This window comes from Bison bison, unplaced genomic scaffold, assembly GCF_000754665.1.
Source record: "Bison bison bison isolate TAMUID 2011002044 unplaced genomic scaffold, Bison_UMD1.0 scf7180017864338, whole genome shotgun sequence".
Classification (NCBI taxonomy): Eukaryota; Metazoa; Chordata; class Mammalia; order Artiodactyla; family Bovidae; genus Bison; species Bison bison.
In genome coordinates, this window is record NW_011494910.1 from 2,580,430 (window position 1) to 2,598,339 (window position 17,910).

At 56.4% G+C, this 17,910-nt stretch overlaps 1 protein-coding gene across 1 annotated transcript in view; it reads left to right on the forward strand.

Moving 5' to 3' along the window:
- The window catches only part of NFASC (neurofascin), a 196,394-nt gene that overhangs the window by 161,809 nt on the left and 16,675 nt on the right, over window positions 1–17,910 (forward strand). The window contains exons 22-26 of the mRNA XM_010854162.1: window positions 3,597–3,719; window positions 4,849–5,022; window positions 7,433–7,447; window positions 13,665–13,892; window positions 17,296–17,412. Of these exons, the coding sequence (XP_010852464.1) occupies window positions 3,597–3,719; window positions 4,849–5,022; window positions 7,433–7,447; window positions 13,665–13,892; window positions 17,296–17,412 (657 nt within the window). The remainder of the gene's footprint in view (window positions 1–3,596; window positions 3,720–4,848; window positions 5,023–7,432; window positions 7,448–13,664; window positions 13,893–17,295; window positions 17,413–17,910) is intronic.

The following is a 17,910-nucleotide window of genomic DNA, read 5'->3' on the forward strand; positions in this document are numbered from 1 at the left end:
CAGGATCAGAGTCTTTTCCTGAACTAGGCTAGGGCGCCTTCAGTCTGTGGGCAGTGTTTCCTGCGGGGCCCTGGCAAGAAACAAATGCCACTCAAGGGGGACTATTTCCAGTGTGAGGACAGGGTTAGAAGGGAAACAGCAAGGTTGGTAAGCCACCGGGAGGCCAGCCACAGTGGAGTGCCATCACGCCACTCGGCCTGGAGGGAGTGCCCGGCGTCCAGAGTGGGCTGAAGGCACAAACCAGCAGAGGGCAAGCAAGTCGGAGGGGACTCTGGCGTCGGGGAGGGGCAGCCCCACCTGCATAACCAGCTCTCTGTCCCGACACATTGCAGATCCCAGGGCTGCACCCACAGATGTTAAAATCCGAGTCCTGAACAGCACCGCCATCAGCCTTCAGTGGAACCGCGTCTACTCCGACACGGTCCAGGGCCAGCTCAGAGAATATCGAGTGAGGAAGCCAGCTGCAGCCCCCGTCTAACCACACAGCTCCCTAACAGGGCGAGGGGGTAGCAGACGCGGTACATGAGATGTTTGGAAGGGGTCCTTGGGATAGTTGTTGGATCCAGAGTTGGTTTAAGAAGATGATGTCTGAGAAATTCCCTGGTGGTCCAGTGATTAGGACTCTACACTTTCGGCTCCTTGGCCTGGTTGGGAAACTAAGATCCTGCAAGCCATGCAGCACAGCCGAAACAAAAAAGAGGATGTCTAGAGTGAGCTGTTCAAAATAGACTCAGAAAAAATACAGATACACCAGGTGTCTCCTGCACCAGGTGTGCTGAGAGTCTGCTCGGCAGGTGGGTGCTGGGTTTGCATTGGCCACACAGAGCACATTATGCTTGCCCTCCGTGTGCGAGGACACATGTATCTTCAGAGGCAGTGTTGAGGCACCGCTGAGCTACACCCCTCCCCTCTCCTACAGGCCCTTCTGGGCTGCTTGCCTCACCCATTCTGGTTTCATGAAGCCCCAACTAACCGGAAGAGCTACTACAAGGGTACAAACCCTTCCCTGTTGTCACAGCCAACTGCAGTTATTATGGCCCTTGACTTCCCCCAGCCGCCTCTTCTCTCCCTGATGTTTCTCTCTTCGAATGGTAAGGGAGAGATAACCCAGGGTACTCAAGGCTCTCCCTGATGAGCTGCTCTATTTACAACTCCTGGAGAGGCTGTGGCCCTGGGGTAACACGGGTTCTGTGCCTTAGAGGTCATCGGGGGTTGGCTGATGGACAATTGGTGGCACAGAGGGAGTCAGTCTCTTCTAGGGAAATGGATTTGGCAGACCGAGGAAGGAAAGTGAGCTGATATATATGCTTGAATGAGCTCTTCCCCAACTTGCACCTTTAACCTACTTGCCTGGAGAAGTTTTTGGCTAAAGCTCTCTTTGGGTCCCCTTCTTAAGTCTGGACTTCCTCCATACCTTGTCCTTGGAGGCCCCAGGTGATGCTGGTGTGACGGCCTGACCTGGGGCTTCCCGCCCACTGCTTATCACACCCCATGCCACAGCCTCTGACTGTGGCACTACCACCTTCCACAGGCTGTCCCATCCCACCCCAGCTCTTGCCATCCCACAGCCTGGTCTCTCATTGGCTTGGACATGTCACTATCCTAAGGGTTTTTAAATAGTATCAAAAGGAAGCTTTTGATTTTAAAGGACTAAATCAACCCTGTCTTGTATTCAGACTTCTGGGGGTAACCTGCTACTTTTCAGCTCCTGTCTGCTGCCAATCTAAACCATACTAAATCTAACTCAAGGTGATGTGGTCTTTGAGCACAGGAAAGAGCTCTCCATGCCTGGGCCCTTGGCTCGAATTTGTGCTTTTGGTACAGACTCCCTGAGCAACCTAATCCCTGCTTGGAAATAAGTCTCAAGATGGAGCATCTCGGCTGTTCGTTTGGCCAGCATGCCTGTTCCCCAGAGAGACAACACGGCTCAGAAAATGATCGAAAACAAAAACTCTATTTGGTTTGACATCGGTCCCCACACGCTAGTGGCTAATGATCGGGGACTGTCAGGTGCCTCCCCCAGCCCTCCGTGGGGCTGCTGAGGGCCTTTGCAATTCGGAGCCCGTGGCCAGGAAAGGGAAGACCAGTCACCACCAGCACTACCACTAACAACTAACCCTGCCCTGCACGGCCAAGCCCTCACCAGCCCGCCTCTGTCCTAAGGCCTACTACTGGAGGGAGAGCAGCTTGCTGAAGAACCTGTGGGTGTCTCAGAAGAGGCAGCAAGCTGGCTTCCCTGGCGACCGCCTGCGTGGTGTGGTGTCCCGCCTCTTCCCCTACAGTAACTACAAGCTGGAGATGGTTGTGGTCAATGGGCGAGGCGATGGGCCTCGCAGTGAAACCAAGGAGTTCACCACCCCAGAAGGAGGTAGGTCCGGCTGCTGCTCCCCGGGGAGGGCAGGACATGGGTGGCGTGGCCGAGTGGCCCCAAGCGCCTCCAGCACGCCTCTGCCCGGATGACACAAGTTGACCTCTGCACAACCTCATGGAGGGATGACTGGCATGCTGATGGCACCCATGGGGCACTGTCCCCAAGGCAGCTGCCCCGATGGGCGGTTCTATGTCAGAACAAGACTGTGAGGCGGCTGACGGAACTCTGGCAAGGCTGTGCACACGGACTCCCAAGGGCACTGCAGGAGCCGCCCACAGCATCTTGAGGGAGCCCAGGCACCTGGACTCCCAGGAAGCACCTGGACTCCCAGAAGGCACCTGGACTCCCAGGAGGCATCTGGACTCCCAGAAGGCACCTGGACTCCCAGGAGGCATCTGCTTGGTTCGCCAGCCTCAGCCCCAAGAACCTTCTCTCCTGTCACCGCTGTGACCTAGAGGCTGTCCTTCAGGGGGCACCCCGGTCCTGGGAGCTGGACACCTGGGGAGGTCCCCGCGCGTCTCCTGTTCCTGCCAGGCCCCTCAGACCAGGCCCTCTTGTTTCTCCTTCCTTCTTAACTGTTATTTTCCCCCATTCTTCTGCCCCTCCTCCTTTTTCCTCTCCTGTTTCCTCTCCCGTTTCCTCTCCCTTGTTTCTTTATTCCTGTATCCCTTCCTCCTTGTCTGGTTTTCATCACCAGCCTCTCCCCATTGCTCCTGCTCCTGGCACCATCCACATGTTCCAACGTGGGTTTCTTTCTCCTCACCCCTGAACCTGGCATTCTCAGCCCAGAGGCCAGGGTTTGATACTTTGACCCTGTGGTGAGAATCCTTGTCTGAAGATTGAGAACTGTGGCTTCTGTTACCAGAGGCTAAAATTGGTTTCCTACCTGAGGATGATTCTGCCCAACCTGGAGGCTTCTTTGCGGGATCAGAGTCTAATGTGTGCTGTATTCAGGGTAGTTTTTAAAGGAGAACTTGACTGACCCTTCCCCATGTAAACCAAGTCTGAGCTGTGCTTGTCCTAGATGTGGGGAGATGCCATCCCGGATGAGGCAGTGGGTGCCAGCCCCCTCATAGCCCTCCAGGTTCTGGCTTAGCAGTGACCCAGCACAGGGGTCGTCCAGAGGTCAATGCCTTCATACTTGTGCTTTGTTTCTTGTGTTTTCCTCATCCTGCCTGCCCCTTTCTCTCCCACCATGTCCCCCGCTCTCTCCTCCTTCCCCAAGTACCCAGTGCCCCCAGGCGTTTCCGAGTCCGGCAGCCCAACCTGGAGACAATCAACCTGGAATGGGATCATCCAGAACACCCCAATGGGATCCTGATTGGATATACTCTCAAATACGTGGCCTGTACGTTCTGCCCTTCTTTCTCTTGGATAATCTGAGAATCAGAAACCCCATTCTCACCACTTTTCCTAAGGAATTAAAGTAGAAAGCCTCTGGGTACACAGGGCATTGTGGAGGGATGCAAGGGGCAGGGAAAAAGCTTCCTATAGGGTTATGGGAGGCAAGTGAGACCCAATCCCTGCTCTCTTGTCACAGCTTCTCCTTCAGGGGGCTTCCAGTCAGCCGGTGAGGCATAGGGGACGTCTGGTCTGATGAGGGATTCAACCCCCAGGCTCAGGAATCTTAGAGTCTCTAACTCCTAAAGGTCTAGGACAGAACGTTTCTTACCTGACAGAGCTTCCATCCACTAGGCAGACAGTACATGCATAGGGATCCACGCGACACTGACCCTCGGGGCCACCTTAACAAGTTGCCATTTTTGGTAAAGCAGCTGTTTGTGGAGTTGCCATGGAATATTGAATATTCAGTATTGAATATTGGCTCACTCAGGAGCCTGGGTTGGGATGACCTCACCTAAAGAATTCAGCATCACCAGGCAGGGACAGGAGTGTTATTCATTTGAAAGACTTTCAAACGTCTTCTAAAGTAGGTGATGTTATGCCTTAATGTGAGGCTCAAAGGGCAGGCATTGTGCTATTAAGGATTTTAATAGCCAACTGTGTGCTTGAATGTGATTCTGAATCCATCTCTGGACCTGACCTTCCCCCTCTGAGGTATATAGTGAATAGGCCTTTTACAAAGGAGGCACTAACAATGAAAAGCTCTAGTGGTTTTGCCCTAGTTCTGTTGAAAGGAAAAAAGGAACTCAAGTTTTGTCCTTGTTGAAAAGGCTCGAGGATTAAAAGTTAAATCTTTCAGAATCAGCCACATAACCTTGTGTTGAGCTAGCAATAATGAGATCAGTGGGAACGTGTTAACCCTGGTGCGTCATTGAAGAGCCAGAGAGGAGCTGTGGCCCAACACTCGGCCTTTGAACCGTCTCCCAGGCCGAGTCCTTAAGATCCCGAGCAGGTTTCATGGGTTCCCTTCCCAGCAGAGTCGAGAAGGCTTCCTCCTTCCAGCAGCAGTTTATATATAATGCATCATGGTCAGCATTGCTAAAGCTCAATTCCACTTACCTGTCTCTCTCCAGTTAATGGAACCAAAGTAGGAAAGCAGATAGTGGAAAACTTCTCTCCCAATCAGACCAAGTTCACGGTGCAAAGAGCAGACCCCGTGTCGCGCTACCGCTTTTCCCTCAGTGCCAGGACGCAGGTGGGCTCAGGGGAAGCAGTCACGGAGGAGTCGCCAGCACCCCCGAATGAAGGTAGGTGCACTGCGGCGGCCGCGGGGCGGATGGTCCCGGGGAGTGCGGATGCCTAGAGAAACCCTGAGCTGGCCTCTGGCCTCCTGGGATAGCGGGGCCGCGGCCCGCAGGCCCCCAGAGGGAGAAGCCAGCCTGCGTGCTGACAGGTAGGTGCCGGCGATGGACCTGGAAGACACGTCTTCATACTGTCCCAGTCAGACCTGGATCCCCACGTGGCCTCGACTTGTTCAGCTGTTTAACTGTTGGGGATATACGGAAGAGAGTGTGAGTCGTGGCTGAGCTGAGGGGACGAGAGAGAAAGCACGTTGGAAGTAAGTGTGCTCACGGACTCCACAGAGCAGGAAGGTGTTTGCCAGATGAGGGAGGCAGCGCTGTGATGGAGGTGGCCCCTGGGGCTGCCCCTTCTCTGAGGGTGCCTGGCGCTGAGAGGAACGAAGACCAGGCGTGACGGACGCTGACTGCCGGCGTCCTGGGTCGAGCAGGAGGCAGACATAGTAGCCCTCCTGGCGGCCTGAAGGGAGTGAGCTGTCAGGCTGAGGAGAAGACAGGGAGCTGGGAAACAGCCGTCGGCCCAACCAGCTGCACAGAGAGCGCACTTGAGCTCCTCTCCTGGGCTCTGGCGTCTTCCCACCGCGAGCGCCCGGTCCGGAGCTGCACGTGCACGCGATGTCCACTAGAGGGCACCCGGCCCGGAGCTGCGCGCTCACGCGATGTCCACTAGAGGGCGCTCGGCGCCCCTGCTCGTGGCGTCCGGGAGCTCTCAGGTGGGAGAGGCTCTGGAAGCCCTGGCATCCATCCGCAGACCCCCTGTGAGAGAGGGTGGGGGCTCTGCCTCCCCAGAGGCACCGTGGGCTGTTCAACAGCCACTGCCCGAGGTGCCGGACAACTGTGCCAAAAACCAGGGATATAAAAACTAATGAGCTCCCCCAGTCTAGAAGGAGGGACGCCCACAAGAGGATCCAACTGTGATTCACCGCAAGCAGTGCTGTGTTTGGGTGACGGAAGTGCCGTGGCTGGGCGGGGGATAGGGTTGAGTCCACAAGGGAAGGCTGCAAAGAAGGGGCCATGTGGTTAGGGACCTCTGACACCGACCACAGATTATCGCGTCCAGCACTCTCCCAAGAAGGCTGAGGTCTCCTGGCTTGGGGGGCCTCCTGGGCATCCCCACCCCCAGCCCAGGAGAGCAGTGGTACCTCCAGGCCTGCTGCCTCTGCTGCCTCCCCCCAGGTTCCCAGCTGAGCTCCACAAGCAGTCCCGCGTCCCTCCCCCGGCCCTGCTCCCCTGACCAGCAGGCCAGCACCGAAGCAGAGGGGCAAGGGGCCAGGCGGAAGCTGGGGAAGGCTGACGGTGCTGTGTGTCTGTGCCTGTAAACCCGGAGTGAGCCACACAACATGCCCCTCTCCCCCAGTCTCCCTTCCAGTTTCTTGGGTACTTGGACAGTGTATTAGGGCTGGGTGACTTTGGGTAAGTGGTTGATAAACGCCTGTTACCAAAGGTCAGGCCAGGGATGGTGCACTTTCTTGACTACTTCACTCTACAAGGAGATACATAAAGAGAGCCTCTTCTCCCTCCCTTCTCCTGCCCCCACCAATACTGAACATCAGAGAAACAAGGCCCCACCGCCCAGCTCCAGTGACCGCTGCAGGGAAGGATCTCAGTGCCGGGGGCAAGAGAACAAAGAGGGATGCTCAGCCCCACTCAGCCAAGGACTTTGCAGCAGACTCAGGAGTTCCTTTTAGGCTCAGTCCGCAGCTGCGTTTCCTCTTTCATGCAGTCCAGTGGGCGGCAGGACACGGGACAGGGCCCCGTGCTCCCGTCCATCACAGGCCCCAGCTTTCCAGGCTGAGGCGGTGTGGGGAGGGCCACCAAACCCATTCTCCATCTCCCTTCACCCCAGCGTGGTTCAGCTACCCACTGCCTGCCCTTGGGGATAAAGGAGGCTTGCTTTTGCCTAGGGTTGGTGTCCTCCTATACTCTTCTGTCTTATGCCTTCAATTCCTGGCACCATCGAGGATCACCCAGCTCCTTCGTAAAGATCAGCCCCGCTAGAGAGGGACACATTCTTCAAAACAGACATGGGGACATGCATTCTAGGCAGACTGTTTCTGCTGCCACCTCCTAGATGTCCTCAAGTTGAGATAGAAGCAAAGATGTTAGAAGGGTCTCCAAGACCCAGGAAGGTTTTCTGTAGGAGCGTGGCAGACCCCCGTGGGGTTGAACACAATCCCTAAAGGCCAGGTGGTATCCACAGGGCTGTGGCCAGCACCCAGCCATGCCGTCTGGGTCACTTTGAGCCAGAACCGTCTCTCCTGTGATTGCTTGTCCTGTGGTCTCACCTGTGCTGTTTTCTCTTCCCTCTCGTTCTTTCCCCCTTTCCCTCTCTGGCTATCTTGGGTGCCGTGTTCTGAAGCCACGCCAACCGCAGGTACTGTACCAACTGCAGAGGTAATGGGCGTGGCATGGGGCAGTGCAGGTGGAGGCCAGCCTAGCGGGGCAGACCGAGGGAGAGGCCTGGGGTGAAAGCATGCTCTCAGCATGCACCCTTTCAGTGGGTAGGAAGCCAGACTCTGCAGGAGCCTGTAGGCGGGGGGAGGGGCAGGGCCAGAGGAGAGCCAGCGCCTTCCCCTCCCTTCACTAACGAAGGCGGCTGGCTTGGAAGGGAGCCCACTCAGAGGCTCCAGACCTGCTCGCTGGACCTGCAGCTTTCTCTGGAGCTGAGTGGTTATCTCCTCTGAGCACCTGGTCCCTTGCCCAGCTTGCCATCTCAGAGCACCGCAGGCCCAGAGCCCTTGGGTGACCTGCTGTGCCCTGGGGGTGGGGGCAGCTGGCTCCTGTCTCCGGGTCAGGCTGCCACCCCCTGAAAAGGTGACCCGAGGGTGAGCGTGCCGTGCATGCTGGCCTTGCATGCTGCATGGGGCCGGGCACCAGCTCTGCCATCTCCCGTGGGTTCCACTCAGTGAGTCTGTGTCCTGGGATAGGCCAGGCGCCCCCAACCTGGAGTCTCAGAGGACGCCATGGGCTGAGAGTCCCGTCAGCCTGCCGAAACCCAGCTTCTCAGTCTTGGGTGTTAAGGACAGTGCCCACTCCCGGGGTCTGGGAGGCAGACACACCGTGAGGAGCTGGGCGGGCAGGTCCGGAGCAGGAGGTGACCTGCCCTCCAAGGGGCCCAAGCCCCCTCACGCTGTGGTCTGAGGAGCATCAGCAAGGCCGGCCCTCAAGCTGGAGCGGCTGGGCAGGGACCCGGGCTGCCGCCCCTGCCCTCCTTCGAGGCAGAGCAGAGGCCGTGAGGTGGGTGCACCGGGGCTGCCTCAGGCTGCAGGCAGCAGGGAGGCTAGAGGGCTGGCTTGCGTGGAGGACCCCACCTTCCCCCCTTGGTTCCCCTCCACGCTCACTCACAGCCCCCCTCGCTTTAGGTTGGTTCTGTTTCTGTTGCGTACCCTGCTTCCTCTGTTTGTGTTTGTCCCGTCAGCCAGACCGCTGGGTGATGCGCAGCCATCGTGCTCCCCTCCCCTCCATCCTACCCTCAGATAACCCAGGCCAACAGCCAGTGCCTCCCCACCTCTGCTGGGATGGGAGGCAGAGCGGGTCCTGGGCCTGGAGACTGGGGGAAGGCCGTCCGTGCAGCCTGGGGTGGCCCTGACTTCCTGATTTGAGTTTGCATGGGCGCCCCTGGGGCTGGCCCAGCAAGTGCCCAGGGTCCCGAAACCACTCAGTGGAGGTGGAAGGAGAGAGGCAGTGAGGGAGCCACGCAGATCACCTGGGAGCTCTCTGGTCAACAGCTCACAGTCCCCTCCCCATGCTGGCACTGGGGACCCGAGGCAGCTGGGCCTGGTGGCAGGGAGCTTGCTTTGCTTGATGGGATCCACGCCGGGCTGTGATGCCCCTCTCGTGTGGCAGGTGTGAGAGGGATGCGTGTAGTTCCAAACCCCCACTTCCTCCTTCTCACCCTGGTGTGCAGAGGGAGCCGGGACCTCTGTCTGTCGGTCACGTGTTTCCTGGGCTCCGCTTCTGCAGGGCACAGGGCATTTCTTGGTAAATGAGCTGTGCCAGTAGCATCGGCTGTTCCCAGCCTTGAAGGCGCCAGGTGACGCCAGGCACCAGGGTCTCCATCGTTGGCGTGGTCTGGACCCCAGCCCGCTGTTCCTTTCTCTCTCTTTCTCGCCAGTTGTGGGTGTTTTCCCCCCAAACTGATGTGTTCCTCTCACCCAGGAAAGATGATCCCTTTCCTGTGCCCATGTCTGCAGTCTCTTAGGGTTGCTGCCCATCTGTTCTGGCCATCTGTATTTGGCCAAGGTAGTCTGTGCACCAGGTGGACACTTTTGGACCGAGCCATCCACTTTGGAATGTCTGGGAACTGCTGCCCTTGTGTTTGGCTCAACTCATATCTGCCAACGTTTGCTGGGCAGCTCCGTGGTGGGTTCTGGGTGACAAAAGATGAATAAGAGACATGTTGTCTCTTAATTTTCTTCATTTCTTGCATGGTGCCACCCAAAACTCTGGTGGAAAACCCTTGGCCTTGGCTGGGGCATCTTCCAGAGTATGTTAGATAACACACTGGGTTGAGTACTTCAGGGAGGGGTCCTGTGCCTCCAGGCCCACCTTGTCCCTCCATCACTCTCAGTTATCACCCTGGCCCTCCGTCACTCTCAGTTATCACCCTGGCCCTCCGTCATTCTCAGTCACCGCCCTGGCCCTCCATCACTTTCGGTCACCATCCTGGCCCTCCGTCGCTCTCGGCTATCACCCTGGCCCTCCGCCGCTCTCGGTCACCGCCCTGGCCCTCTGTCGCTCTCGGTCACCGCCCTGGCCCTCCGCCGCTCTCGGCTATCGCCCTGGCCCTCCGCCGCTCTCGGTCACCGCCGTGGCCCTCCGCTGCTCTCGGTCACCGCCCAGGCCCTCCATCGTCCGTCGCTCTCGGTCACCGCCCTGGCCCTCCGCCGCTCTCGGTCACCACCCTGGCCCTCCGCCGCTCTCGGTCACTGCCCTGGCCCTCCGTCACGCAGTTGCCAGCCTGGTGGTCTCTGCTGGGCAGTGACCGTATTAGTTCTGCTGTCATTGGAGATGGCATCCCAGCCCAGCAATGTGTCTGTCCAGCCCGTGGACCACTCTGCCTATAAGCCCCACTTCTGGGCCTTATTTCCCTTTTATCTGCTACCCTAACCCCGCCCTGGGGATTGAAGGCATTTGAATCCCCTTAGACCTGAACACGGGACAGTTTCCCTGGAAAGCCTGCCCTTCCCTCCTGCCTGCACATGGCTCTGACAGCTCACTTCCTGACTTCCAGCCCTTCCCCCAGAACCTTGCCTTCTTGCCTCTACCCTCCCAGTCTCTCTGGTCCTGTCCATCCCTGGGACAATAGACACTGTTAGCAGTGGACCAGAGAGAGTGCCGATTCACCAGCTGTGACCGCGGCCAGCTAAAGCACCGCCGCTACTGCCCCTGCGGTGCTGGGCATCCTCTGGGAGGGCACCTGGGAGGCGATTCCTTTCCTCCCACTCCTCTTGGGCCCCTCTCGCTAACGCCTGATTATTGCTGCCAAGCTGAAGGAAAAGCATCTAGGCTCGGAGAACGCAATGGCACCCCACTCCAGTACTCTTGCCTGGGAAATCCCATGGATGGAGGAGCCTGGAAGGCTGCAGTCCATGGGGTCGCTAAGAGTCGGACACGACTGAGCGACTTCACTTTCACTTTTCACTTTCATGCATTGGAGAAGGAAATGGCGACCCACTCCAGTGTTCTTGCCTGGAGAATCCCAGGGACGGGGGAGCCTGGTGGGCTGCCGTCTATGGGGTAGCACAGAGTCGGACACGACTGAAGCCATTTAGCAGCAGCCATCATCAGAGAAAACCCTTGCTCCAGCCACACTGGGTGGAGGGACCGGAGAGGGAGGGGTTGAGACCGTGGCAGCATCTTCAATTCTCGTTCTTGTCTTTGCCCAGCGGAGCCCAGGAAGGACTTGTTCTGGCCCTCTCCACATCTCTGTTTCTAGGGCTGCTCGCTGCAGTGCCGGGGGGGACGCATGTGGGCCTCCAGTCGGCCCTGTGTCCGCTTGAGCATGTGTCCCTGCCCGTGGGAGGACCAGCGCCCACAGGAGAGTGTGTGTAGTCTCCCGGGGCTGGAACGCAGAACCACTGTGCACGTGGGGGGAAGCCCGCATCTCCGCACTCTACAGAGGCGGGTGACTTAGAAGCGAGTGTCAGTTTTTTGATGATCTTTTAAGTAGTCATAGCAAAGGTGAGCCTTCTGAAATTATTAGGAAACACACTATTGATAAGGAGCCAAATCAGAGTAGTTCTGTCCAGATGGACAAAATAGCTTCTCAGGGTTCCTTCCAGCAGCTCAGAACAGCAGGAAAGGCCCATGTGCATCCATGGCCATAGAGCTGCCAGTACCAGGCCTAGGAGGGAGCTCGCCTTTGCCCTGTGGATCTCAGACTCGTGTGTGTGTGTGTGTGTGTGTACGCGCGTCTGTCTCTTTGCCTGTCTTGGTGAGTGGGATAGGACAATTCCCGCTGGCTGATTTCTTGAAACACTAGGCTTGCATTCCAGGCCTGGGCCACTTGAAATGCATCCTTGAATACTGACTGTGAGAGGGAGAGTTTTTCCCACTACATGTTCCCCTCACACCCACCTTCCTGATGTCTGTGTTGACTGGGGTTTGGAGAATGTAGCGCTGTCTGTCCTGACCTTGTCCAGGAATCTCTGGAATGCATGGGGCACGGTCAGTTGCCCACTGTGACCTCTGTGATCAGCACCCTCAGGCCCAATAACGCCTCTGATCTTATAAATAGGGAAGCAACTGGGATCCCAGGAACAGTTCCTCCTGTTCTATGGGGGACTTGTAACATGGAGGCCCACGGGAATGAAAAGGGCTTTTGTTGGTCAGGTTCTTGTTGAGAAGGCTTAGCATCTCTTAATTCTTGAGAGAAGCTTTCTGGTAGTTTTCTCTCTCGTTTCTTTCTTGCTCTGGTCCTCTTCTAGGGAGTATGGATAGTATTTTCCTGAACTTCTGGAGATTTGAGATAGGATATCTTTCTTCCTTGGAAGTTAGAGTTACCTATTTGTGTCTTAAGGGCTTCCCTGATAGCTTAGTTAAGTAAAGAATCCATCTGCAATGCAGGAGACCCTGGTTTGATTCCTGGGTCAGGAAGATCTGCTGGAGAAGGGATAGGCTACCCACTCTAGAATTTTTAGGCTTCACTGGTGGCTCAGTCAGTAAAGAATCTGCCTGCAATGCGGGAGACCTGGATTCGATCCCTGGATTGGTAAGATCCCCTGGAGAAGGGAACAGCTACCCACTCCAGTATTCTAGCCTGGAGAATTCCATATACAGAGGAGCCTGGCAGACTACAGTCCATGGGGTCACAAAGAGTCAGACACAGCTGAGTGACTTTCTGCCCTGTTAGCAGAAAGTAGGCTGGTCAGATCACAGGAGATAGAAGATAAGGAGCGGTATCCCTGGCTCTCTTGATTTCCCATCATTCTTCTCAGCATTAGCAGTACTGGAACTAAAGATTAATAGGCCAGCCCTTTGTTAGCATCCACGGCTCTTCTGTAGAAAGAAAGAGGGTCTATGGACACATTGTCACGATAGACTTAACCCGCTACAGCTCACCCCTGTCAAAAGGTAGCTTTGAATGGGAGATGAGAAAGTAAGAGTTACGGCAGATGTGAAGCCCTCTGAAGATTTATGCAAAAAAAGCAGGCCGCCTGTGCCTCACTCATATCTTGGGATTTCTGCATTTACTGTGGACTGGGGAGGCGGGGCCCAGGACCCAAATGTCCTAGAGAGAAAGGCAGTTACTACAAGTTAGGGTGGTGGTTGTTGTTTAGTCGCTAAGTTATGTCCAACTCTTTGTGACCCCCTGGACTGCAGCCCGCCAGGCTTCCCTGTCCTTCACTATCTCCCTGAGTTTGCTCAAACTCATGTCCATTGAGTCAGTGCTGCCATTTAACCATCTTATCCCCTGTCGCCCCCAGGATGGATTGGGGTAATTGCAGGAAGGACCATCCCTGGGCAGAGAAGACGGGAAGAGAGGCAGGAAATGAATATGAGCTGAGAGCCTGGGGAAGGGGTGACAGTGGAGGCAGAAAAGAGGAAGCACGGGACAAGGCTTGCCCGCAGAGTGGGGATGCTTCTCTCTGTCGATGGGTTTGGGTGGTATTAGAACTCAGGCAGGCGGGAGGAAGTGTCGTTTTGGAGTGAACGGTTGGGAATGGCAGGCTTCCTGGTGCCCCTGCAGATGGGGCCCTGCCAGCTGCCCATCTCAAGGCCCAGGCCCCAGGCCTGGACCCGAGTGATGCTGCTTGGCCTCTGCTGGGTGGCGCTTGGCCTGGGACTCCATGTCATCCCTGGGGTCTGAGCGACTCAGTACATGTGTCATCTTCATCACTGCCCTTGGCTGGGTGCATGCTGGGAGCTTTGAGCCACATAGGCCGTGAGAAGAGAATGAAACACTCAGGCTTCATTCTCTTCCCTTCCCACGGCCCTGTACCTGCCTGACCCATCTGTCCTGCTTGGGGAGCCTTCCGGTCACTCAGCTCCATCAGGCCCATGGGCTGCCTGCCTTGCACGCGGGGCCGTGCGTCCAGCCTTGGGACAGCCAGACCGACCAGACGCGGCTATTTTACATTTCCCCTTAGCGCCTCCCACGTCGCCCCCGACCACGGTGGGCGCGCCTGGCACGGTGAGCAGTACCGATGCCACTGCCACCGCCGCCGCCACCGAAGCCACCACAGTCCCCACCGTCCCACCCGTCGCACCTACCACCACCGCCACCACCGAAGCCACAGCCACTACAGCCTCCACCGCCACCACCACCACCACGGAGAGTCCCGCCACCACCTCCAGGACTGAGATCCAAGAATCCGGTACTGCCCATCGTCCATGCCCCTGCCCCTCCATGCGCAGGCCTCCCCAGACAGGAGGGGGGAGACTGGATTCTCAGGCTGGTGGCCTCGAGGCACAGAGCCCCCTGCCCCAACTCTTTGGGGGGTCTCCACCACTCAGACCCCGTGTCCTAAGCTCAGATCCTTGTTCTTTAACAGGGCTACAACCACGCAGGCAGGCACTCCAGGGCCCACACGGTAGGGCCGCCTCCAGCTACATACTGAGGGATTGGCTGAGGGCTGAGCACTGCAGAGGGGGCGAGGAGGGAAGGAGAGGGGCCGGACATTGGCCAGCTGGCCTACGAAGGCCTCCTGTCCTTGCCGTGTTGCCCTAGCCTTACAGCAGAGCCTGGGGAGTGGGGAGTAGCCGGCCAAGCCAGGCGGCTCTGTTCTCAGAACCCCGCGCCTCCCTTGAGCCTCTCCTGGAAAAGCAGGTTTATAGGCTTTTTTTATAAGGTCAGAGCTTCCAGGAAATGGTACTGCCGAGGAGTCCTGAAATGCTGGCAAGTGCTCTGTTGCTCTCCCCCCTCGTATTCCCCACACCCCCGGATATACACACGGAGGGAAAACCACAGGCTTTCTAGAGGCCCCTGGGAAGGATCGATCCCAGGGCTGGCCTGCTGAGCCCAGACAATGTGGTGTTCCTGCATCAGGTAGCCAGGCCGGGAAGCTCTGTACTTGCAGCCTGTGGAGACCCCTCGGGGACCCAGCAGTGCTTCTGAGAACTGACATCAAACACTCCTATTACCGTGGAGGGGAGGGCCTCCAGCTTGTGGAGCCCAGAGACCACCTGTCAAGCCAGCATGATGTGGTGGCAGGGCTGCTGGCAGGAAGCGCCCAGAACGCTCCTCCAGCAGCTGCAGGGCCATAGGCCCCTCTCTCTCCTGGGCACGTCCCTCCAGCTGCCAGGGCTGCACTCACCCCACCCGTGTTCTCTCAGCACCCAACTGAGAATGGAGGCTTAATGCACGTGTGAGTCTTTTCTTTAATCCAGTTACATGGAGTTGTGTGAGCCGTAAGTGAGACACGCAATGTGTAGCTGACATGATGCTCCTCAGACCTTGAAAACTGATTTGGCTTAAAGCTGCAGTATCAACAATGTAACAGCCTGCTCTGCAGGAAAAAGTTGGCTAAGGAGAAACCTGCTAGGCTGTCAGAAGCTGCCGCTGGCAGTTTGGTGATGGGTGTTCTTTGGGGCCACAGGAGGCTTCAGGTGGGCCTCTGGGTCCCACGTGGATGCTCCAAATTCACAGAAGAGATGTGCTGAGAATGAAGACAGGGAGTGGGTCTTGCTCCTGGAAGGGTTGGCCCTGCTGCCACAGAGGACGAGCCCGTGGGCATGCACGCAGAGTTGTAGCTACACCCGAGATGCCGCAGGGGCTGGGCTGCCCTCCGAGCTCGTCCTTACGGGGCCCTCTTGACATCCCTGCTCCCTGCATGCAGCACAGCGGCTCTGCTGCCCAGGGTTTCCAAAAGGAATGTACATCTTTATCATGTCTTACAACTGAGGACAGGATTGTTCCTAAGTTTACTTTTTTTTTCAGGGTGAAATGTGACTTTGTCCTTAAGTTCTCCTTTTTTGATCTCAAGGGATACCCCTTAAGTCTCACATCTCAGGAGTCGACAGAACAATCCCTGCTTCCCTTCAATTCTTTTTGTTTTTATAGTCATTGATAGCTTTCCTTATTGCTGCCTCTCTCTGAGCTTTTCATCTCTTTAATGATCATCATCTTGGTATTTCTAGGTGGCAGAGCCTTCCTCCACCTCCCAGTAAAAATCATTTGGTTTCCCATTGCTTGACCTTATCTAATAGTGCTCCCATTTCCATTACCTTTAAGACAGTCAGCCTTGGGCCAGGGTTGTATTGGTGGTCAAACTGTTTAAACCCAAATCCTTGGGCTTATTTCCAGGGCCCAGAGCTGAGGAGGGAAAATGTCAAGTCCCCAAACCATAACCAATCACAATTCACTCCCACTAGAAAGAGCCATGAGCTTCTAAGGAGCTGGGATTCGGGCTGACTTAAAGCAGCCGATACAGTGGAAACCGTTGACAGATGAGTAAAGAAGCCTGCCTTCTGCCCTGCCCGCAGAGAAGGCCTGGCGCCATCAATGGAATCTCTTTCTTGCTCCTCACCTAAAACGAATCCCATTCACCTGGGACCACCGGCAGCTGACGAGGCTGGAGTAGAAAAGGCGCTTCTTTGGAGTGCAGACCAGGAGATCGTTAATCACTTCCCGAGCCCTGCAGACTCAGTCACGTGTCAGATAGATAATGAACACATGCATCACCAATGTACTCTATTCATTTACTTTTGACAAGTGAGTTGGTGACAGTGCCCCCTTGCATGCTAATAAAATATACAGGAGCCACACTGGTAAAGTCTTTGAAATACAAGGCTTCATGCTAGTACTCCACTATTAAATCTTTGCTGAGAAATGGGATACAGAGACTAGACTGCTGGGATGTTGAAAATGATTACGTTTGAAGATTACTGCCACTCTCCTGTCCACAGGCTATGGTTTCAGATTTGTGTGATGGCTTTAATAAAGTAGCTCCCAGCTCATAGGAACTAGATAATTAACGTCTTCTGTGTTGCATGGAGATCAAAGATACTGTGCTAAGAAGGCAACAGAACAGGATTCTCCCGGTATCTGGACCTCTGAATGTTGGGTGTCAAGAAGGAGTTATCTTCTATGGTCCCATGAAAGGGAGAGGAAGGATTCGTACTGTCTCTTCTTGGAGCTCTGGGGTTTCAGGCCCAAGTCCCGTTAGATGGTCTGAGGCCATTTTTCACAGAGTTCAGCGTCTTGGTGACCAAGAATGACCCCAAGGGCTCCGTGTAAGTTGCCACTCTCCGTCTCCAGTTTCAGGAGCGCAATAAGGTCTTCATTTGGTCTTGCCCTTTATGCAGATCTCATCATGACTCTCGACTGGCTTTTCAAGATGCCTTTTTCCTTTCTGTAGAATGTCTGTAGCTGATGGGAAAGAGGCACATCTCCCCCACGACCCCCACCCTGTCTGCATCCTAGCTAACAGGGCTTTTCACTGCACCGTTGAAATCTGTGACAAGGGACCTAAAAAGGGAAGGAACCCTGGTTAGGGCCTCCGGTGGCCTGGCCCACACCACTCTCTCGTTCGCACCCCCGCCTATGTGGACACACGGTTTCCAGCTCTGCCTCATACACAGGGCCCCTGACTGTACTGCTCATGCCTGGATGGCGACCTCTGGCCTGGCCGCCAAGGCTGCAGCTTGGAGTTCCGTCAGGCCCTGTGTGCGGCCCTTTCCTACTTACCCTGTCCCGGCTGCCCGTGTGTGCCTGTCTGTCTGTCTGTCTCCGGTGCCTCCTCCCTCCTCACCACTAACTCCTGTTCTAACCCCCGCCAGCCCCCGACGAGCAGTCCATCTGGAACGTCACTGTGCTCCCCAACAGTAAATGGGCCAACATCAGCTGGAAGCACAATTTCGGGCCCGGAACTGACTTTGTGGTTGAGTACACCGACAGTAAGCATTGCTGTGTGGGTGCGGCAGCAGTCGCCGTGGGTAGCGCAGATGCCCTTAAAGAGGCCCCGAGCACTCCCCCGGGCCTGGGGAGGCCTTTCAGCTGCTCCACTGTGGCTTCGTGAAGTCGATAACGTGCTCAGGCAGCAGGGGTGGGCAGAGCAAACTCAAGGTGAAGGAAGGGGTTTCTGCACCTTCAGTGGTGGTCTGGGGGTGCCTTGCTCGGCAGCGGGGGGGTGGCCTGGCTGAGGGCCCTTTGTCCATTTCCTGCCCAGGACAAGGGTTTTGACGGCACCCCAGTGAGCTCGCTCTCGCTGCTGTGTGGATTCCTTCACTTAGGATCCATACTCTTAGTGTCTCCCCTGGACAGGTGGACCCCCAACTGTACTTTGCTCACAGAGGGACGCCAGCTGCCCACAGGTCAGAGACACCGTCCAGGGTCACACGTCTCAGCTTGAGCTGAGCTGGTCCTCCTTTACTGGATATTTGTGAGACTGGAGT